The sequence below is a fragment of the Photinus pyralis genome, unplaced genomic scaffold, assembly GCF_008802855.1.
Source record: "Photinus pyralis isolate 1611_PpyrPB1 unplaced genomic scaffold, Ppyr1.3 Ppyr1.4_LG3a, whole genome shotgun sequence".
Classification (NCBI taxonomy): domain Eukaryota; kingdom Metazoa; phylum Arthropoda; class Insecta; order Coleoptera; family Lampyridae; genus Photinus; species Photinus pyralis.
Window position 1 is genome coordinate 6,560,023 of NW_022170509.1, and position 7,823 is coordinate 6,567,845.

The following is a 7,823-nucleotide window of genomic DNA, read 5'->3' on the forward strand; positions in this document are numbered from 1 at the left end:
AAGGTGACTGAGAGTGTAGGTTTTGTTTCGTGAAACTCAACTAAAGCAAATTCTGAATCACTGCTCACAGAGGTTAAATATAGAGGGAAAATCTGGAGCAAGAGAGGTAGCCTTGGAAAACGCTAAATACATTTTACATCACATCTACAATATACAAAGATTAATAATCCGAGTAACCCCTGAACTTGAATAATACAATACAAAACTTGATACGTTAAAGAATGGCCATCACAAGTAGATTTAAAAGCGCCTACAATCTTTTCCCATGTGTGAAAAAATACATTCTGAAGTCTCCTACATATACATAAAATGCATTGTTAATTAAGCGGACCTCCTCCAATCCGTAATGTATCTGTAGGTCCTGGATACGGTAACCTTAGACAAAAGTTGTAGTTCGAGATAAATGCCGCTAAGTATCTTTATGTCGTTAATCGCTAAATGAAATGAAAATTAATAACTGAGCTCCTCAGGAATAATAAAATTACACCTGGTCATCCGTAATACAGAAAGCCGTAAAAGAAATGAAATTAATGAAAACCAGTTTAGCTACGGTCCGGACTTACGATCAGGCTCTAGTTCCTTTAAGTTCTTGACTCACTGCTTATTTTGTGGTATTGTTGCCTGCAAAGAGATGGAAAGGAACAAAAAGCGAAACGTCGTAAAACAATAATTGAAGTAAAAACAGTGCCATTTAGAGACAGGAGAGATCTGACTCATGGGCAGATGAAGTAAAACGTAAGCGAAATCAAACCTTTTTGTCTCACTATACTGGTCGCCCCTTTAAGAAGAGATTCCCCAAACAAAATGCACTCCATCTGAATATCTTATTCCTAACGCATTTAATCATTAAGCACACCATCAGTGGCCGCTATACAGCTACGGCAGCGCTGCTTGACGATGCATCAGCAAGTACAAGTAGGTTGGGAGGGGGAGGAGGGGGATGATGATGCAACAATGCGAGGCGAAAGGTCAAATCAGGTATAGATGACTAGTTGGCGCAGTCGTCCTATTTGAATTTCGTGCCCATATTTCACATTTATATGCTTAAAAACGCAATTTCAGGAGATTCCTGAAATAAAGCTCTGAAATTTTAGAGCTTGTGGGGTGAACCTTGGTAGTTACCAGAGACCAGGTGAACGAAAAACCGTCGACAAACCTTTCGTATAAATTAGTTTGAGGTGGTGAGCTTGGTTGGCTGGGCTTACCGAATTCAAGAGAACAAAGCTTGAAAACTGTACCAGACCTTGCGGGCTCGGACGGAAGAATGGACGCCGCAGGGTCGTAGCCAGAGGGAGGCTTTGCCCGCTCTTGAAAATTACTGACATAATGTAGTGCTCATAAATGACATATTTCTTAACAAATTTAACAAAAGAAGAGATAAAAAGTAAACCAAAACCATTAGGTACAACATGGGTATTTCCTAGGGTATTTCCACCGAAACCTACTCACATAGACAGACGGATATGCTACTTTTAAAGTTGATACGATACTGATGTATTATTTCTGGGACATCAGTCATTCGAGTTTGGTCTTTTTTCCAAGAAAATTGAGGTATAAATAAGGATTTAGATCGATTTTTGACAATGAAGTGATGGATACCAAAATTCATTTTTGATAGTTGCCCATCTGGAACCCATAAGCTTTCTGACAGCCACAACCCGAAGTCGATACGAGGACATTTTTGGCCCAAAATATGCGGGTAATCAAAAATACGCATGGGCCACGTCTTGGGCATCGAGCAATGAAGTTTCTCGCATAAATAACGGTTGACATCCTTTGGGTAAAGATATTTTGGTCACCAGAAATACACATTTGGGTATCATTTTTTGATGGTTATCGAGCCATCGAATTTGATCTTTTTCCCAATAAAATTTATGCATAAATAACGCTGTTGACCGATTTAGAGCAACAAAGTTAATTTTTGATATTTTCATACAGCGAAACCCCGAAGTCGCTACAATAATAATGATAATAATAATAATAAATTTTATTTCCTCGTTTTCTTATAAAAATCCAATTACAACACCTCGCACAAAAGGAAACAGGACTGCATTCGGTGCTTATAAGCTCTGTTCTTTCATGCAGCCCGGCATTATAGCTCAGTGGTATAGCGTTGGGGTATAAATCCGGAGGTCGGGTGTTCGAATTTGGTTTGAGGTGAATTTTTCATCTGTGGCAGAGATGGGAATTTTACCGGAGTAGTATAGAACAACATAAGACCTTCTGCGGGGGCACCTCTAAAAAGCAGTATTCGGGTCACTCTGTAATGGGCCTAAAACAAGAGGGACAATAAACAAATAAATAAACCATAGCAGACAAATAAATGGACAATTAAGTTTTACCATGTCAATTCCAATACCATCCGATCCTACTGCTTTGGACGAAATTTGGCTAATAATTTTTGATACATGGACATCTCTAACCGGGTAAAACGTAAACTTATCTTTAACATTAGGGTGAAATGAGTCATAGTTATGCAAAGAAGTATATTTAGTAATAAGATTATTTCCAGGAACTGATCTAACAAAATGTTTATTATAATTTCATCTACATCGTTGAAATGTGGAGGGAGTTCCCTTTTGCACTTCTTGTAAATATCAAGATCATTAATCACAAGGAATAGGGACTGAGCTGTGGCACGGAACGACAGGCGGACGGAAATGTCAAGAAATAAGCGCTGCACTTTCGGGGGTTGCGCTAAAAATGAATTTCTTCAGCGGGTGGTATCCTCGTGGGACACAGCAAGTTATTAATATTTCGCGGACCCGCTCCGTAAGTTTATTTGCCCGCTCTTAGAAGATAATCTGTGGCTACGGCCCTGACGGACGGAGATTGTGGCCATAATAGCGCCTTCTAATATACGAGTTGGAAAATGCGCTCAAAAGAACAGATAAGGAGGTTACCGCCACCTTTATAATCACCTGGTCGCCGATTTATGGAATCTTCAAAAAGTAGAAAAGTTCGTATAGGATTATTTTTTACGTAAAAACGATAGTTATTGAGTTCTTTTGAAATTGGTCCCATTTTTTTGGTCGAAATGTATTGCCAGGCCGAATTTTCGAAAAAAATTGGTATTGCTCATTACGATGAAACAAAGAAATGGGTGAGGGGAGGGGGAGGAAATATGTCTGACACCTGGACTATAGATAAAGAGAAGAAGTGTAAACGCCATACAGCTCGATGATGAAATCTGAAACGCATTTCTTTATTTTTATGGATTAGATATACCAAAATAGCAAAGGTCGTTTCTGTGGGTCTAAGGATCGCTATGCCCCTAACAACTAACTAATAATTTGTTAAAATTGTTCCTTACAATGTTGCTTTGAGTAAACGTTCAATGTTCATTGTGTATTATCACAGATACCTATGTACATCTGTGGTATTATTGAATCTTTAATGATCCATGATTGTTTCCTGACATGCTATTGTATTTTGTGGTGACAAGTTATGGTTCTCTAAGGAAAAACAGGTTGCAATCAAACGCACATTGTGGATACAGTTGCAAACCACATATTCATCATTCTCAAATATTGAGTTGTACACTACGTCTTGGATCTGTACAAATATGAATCATCGAACGGGGCCTAAACGTTAAAATTTAAAGAAGATTGTAATTAATCTCATTTATTTAATGAGTATATGGACCGAATATAATTGATTAAAATAATATTATATATACAAAACCTTTTACCAATATATATTGCTACATGCTGCGTTTGAAATAGAGCGACCGCGGTAGATTAGACAGATGTGCCATTGTGTAAAAACGTTTGATTACGTTCCCCAAAATTAATCCTCAACATTGTATAAGATTTAAATGACATATTCTTAGAAAAATATCCGAGATTTATGATTGTTTGTTGACAGCAAATTTAAATTCCTCACAGCAAAACCACGAACTTAAATTTGTGGTTTGTTAATAAATGAGGCAGCCGCCTCATTTTGTCTTCTTTAATTACCTCGGAATCGCTATAATGGAATTTGCAATTATATTTTATGAAAAGTGTTGTTGTTGTTGCCACAGTTTCAACTGTTAAAGGTAACCGCGAGACTCTTTTATTGCAAACACCATAAATTCGCCACTTATCAACGAATTACCTTTAATTATATCAAATTTTATGATGTACTTACTGGGCGTAAATTATTTTGTAAAATAATCCAAGATTAATAAGTCAGAGAGTTGTGTCATAAATTGTACGATCAAGTGAACTTGACGTATACCATTTATTAATTAAACAATATTGCACATTTAATTATTTACATAGTATTTATTTCGAAATAGTATACGAAGGTACGCTAAACAATGACTGTTTTGCTCAATATACATTTCATCTGACAATCATCACGTTTAAAAGTCACGTCGGCGACTGTTCCAAATTACTCTCCCTAACCCTTTGGTTCGGTATAGCACTAGGGGTTAAAATAGTGTTTCTATCGGGGTTATCACATTCACGGTCAGTCTTATAGAATAAGGAACTCACATTGCTAAACGTGTATTGTACCGGCACGGGGCGGTACGCGCTGGGGAAAAGTGCACTTGGAACGATGGGGTGCGGTTTTATTATTCCCGGCGTTAGTGTCGCGTTCACGTTATTCATGGACATTAAAGCGGCGGCATATTCGAAAAGCGCCGCTTGCTGTACGGCCAACAGTTCCTCGCGATTGAAGTCTTCGGCACGTGCATTTGGCGTGGGTGGAAATAATCCCAGCCAGGGATGCCTAGGTATGCCGCACTCCGAATTTAAAGCCGAGGTCGATTGCGCGGTACACAGCGAAGTCTTTGCGTCAGGCTGCATAAGGCTGTCTATACTAAACGATTTAATTGAACTAGTTTGCGTGATGGTTGGCAGAGGAAGTTGCAGATTAATGGAACATGGTGACGCTGGAGCGGTTGAAACATTTACCGAGGCGCTCGATTCGGGCATTGGAACGCCGCTATAGGAACTATTTTGTAACTTGGTTAGTGTTGCCAATTCTTGCGACACGTTCTTGGGTAACTTAAACCTTTTTCGCCGCCGCAAAAAGCTACCATTTTCGAACATGTCCAATGCCGAAGGATGCAGAGCCCAAAAAGCTCCTTTTCCCGGTCGGTCGGGACGTCGCGGAATCTTGATAAAGCAATCGTTAAATGACAAGTTATGTCGAAGGGAGTTTTGCCATCGCTGCGTGTTTCGCCTGTAGTACGGAAAGCGATCGGTGATGAATCTGTAGATCTCTGAAAGCGGTAGCATCTTTTCCGGTGAGCTCCAGATGGCCATGGCCGTCAGAGAGATGTACGAATATGGCGGCTTTTGGTCTCCGTACGTCTCGCGCGACGGCCGCGGCATATCTGTAATATTATAAGATAAACTATAAATTCGTGACTTCTCATCGCGTGCAAAGAATACCGCGCGAAAGTAACCTGGTATCTGAACAATAAAATTGTCTTGTCTTCTAAATTTACTCTGCAACCTTTAAAAGTGGTTGTTTCCTTTTATTAATATTGAGTGCAGCCCGGTCCTTGAAATACGCTTATCCAGCTGACTCGAATTATTAATAGCGGTAAAATAGGGGGACGTACTAGAGTCATTTATCATGCATCCTTCGAGGGTTAATTGGGGCTTCCATTGTCTGAACATTATTTTTTCTAATTTGTAATTAATAATTGTCTTTTTTTGGTAAGTGCGTCGTGATCGTATTTCGCAAGTGGTTAATAAGAGTATGGTGTAGCTACGTATAATTACTTACCTGTTTGTGAATAACCACTTATCCAATATTTGCTTTAGTAAATTACTGTATAGGGTGCATGTTTATCCATTGCCCACGTCCTTCCAAATCACAATTATATACACTTTATTATTTATAATTACATTTTCACAACAAATTAAACATTCAACGTGGACCAACTACTATCACTACCATTACAGTTGTAAAACTTTTATCTGTGCGGGATAACTACAATTTCAGTTGACACTGTGTGATATAGCAGATTGAAGTTATGGGTATGCGGCCTTCCAGTAGTTATTGTGTTTCCACCCCTAATTTTTCATTGGAAGCCTTAGGACCCCTCTACGAAAGGCGGGGCGACGTTAATTTACTACATGGATTATAGAGAGCGCTCCATTTTGTATTTTATCCTTGTCTATTGGGATGTTGTTTATATCTCTCAACCATGTGTAAACAGTTACAGGTTTTACTTTAGATTTAGTATGGTTGAAAGCATTTCATTATCTGAAAGTAATTGAAAAATTACTTTTAGTATTTTCTTTAAATCACTCTACTTTTAATTATCTTAATGCGTGTCTCCACAGCATCAATTACTCCGATCAGATGAATATGTAAATGAGGCCAGTACTTGAAAACAGAAGCAAATTGGAAATTTTTTCGAATTAGTTGACTTTTCTGTTCTTGCAATAATGTATATACCCAATACAATTATGTTGTACGAGTACACTAATATTAAATGACACTATAACGTACCTACGTTCCTAAATTGACATTATGATTTAAGGTTTAATTTCAGTTTGTCATATGCCTTTATTTCCAGAAAATAGTTTTATTATCCTGCGTAGATTATAGCATTGTTAGGCATGTGCTGGTCTATTGGAATGAGTGGGGTGCCTACAAGCGATTCCTATACCTAAGGGGTGGTTAACAGATTGAAATGATTGAGAGTGTGTTACCCTGGATTGACTTTAGAAAAAAAAATAGCGATGTTTCTAATATTTTTTTTATATATGAATAGATTATTTAATTTTTTATATAATAATAATACTCATAAATTGTACAAAAGTAAGTACTTGTACAAATTGTACAAAAGTAAGTACTTGTCTCCCCCCCCCCCACCCCCACCTTGAAATTTGGTAGTCATATTATAAAGTAATTTTATTTATTTTATTTATTTATTAGATTAACAGCCAACAGCAATTGCCAATAACAAGCTTCATTAAATGTGATCACCTAAAAACAAAAATAACATAATTATAATAGTAACATTCATAATAATAAAAAGGTTTAATAAGGGTAAAATTAATATTATTACTCGCTACGGGGGTAGCATAAGGGCGTCATATAAACCAAAGGTCGAATTTCAATTTTAATTTGTTTATAAAACGTTTTTTATGGGTTGAAAGATATCCAGAAATCCCAAAGCCAAGTTTACGTAGTCCTCCCCCCACTACTCTTTTTGTAGCTGACACTTACCTATGCCACGTAGTACTTCTGGTTATGCGCTCAATTCCGCCACTTGAATTAAAACTAGCGCCATCACGGTTAAGCCATGAAAAATTGTTTAAAAAACGTTTTTTGCACTACATCATACTTCCCAATTAATTAAGAAAAATTAATTCAAAGAATTTTTGTATTTCAAACGAGCATAATGAAGAATCGGGGACAATGATTTTTTAGCGCATTTTATTTTTTGGAAAATGCAATTATTTTTCTTATTTAGTTTTTTTATGCCACGTTTGAGAAATATAAAGAATCCAGTCTACGGAAACCTCAAAAACAGCCCCGATTTTGATGATTTTTTTTACATTTTGTTTTTTTTTAATTTAAAATGAGTAGCTTAGCTTAGGAGGCAAAAGGTATTTATATTATTTAAACAATATGTAGACTTTTTATTTTGGAAATTTTTGTACATAGGAAAAAATTAATACTATTATGCATATGACAAATAATGCATTAAATATGTAAGCTTATTAATTTATTTATACGTTCATAAAAGAATGAGATTTAATTTTGTTTTGAGATTCGAAGGTTTCATCTTCTTCAAAGTGCTTCATAAGCATCCAAAGTGCATTTAGATGTGTTGTATAGGCAGGCTTCAATTGTTCATGTTGCAT

The 7,823-nt window shown here is 36.9% G+C and overlaps 1 protein-coding gene across 1 annotated transcript; it reads right to left on the bottom strand.

Moving 5' to 3' along the window:
• Positions 1–4,235: 4,235 nt before the first annotated feature.
• On the bottom strand, positions 4,236–5,951 carry LOC116165998 (fork head domain-containing protein FD4-like). The gene is made up of 2 exons (XM_031480804.1): positions 5,728–5,951; positions 4,236–5,329 (listed from the first exon to the last, which is right to left on the bottom strand). Exon 2 carries the CDS (start codon positions 5,325–5,327, stop codon positions 4,356–4,358), a length of 972 nt encoding a protein of 323 aa, XP_031336664.1. The 5' UTR covers positions 5,328–5,329; positions 5,728–5,951; the 3' UTR covers positions 4,236–4,355.
• Between the last annotated feature and the right edge of the window lie 1,872 nt (positions 5,952–7,823).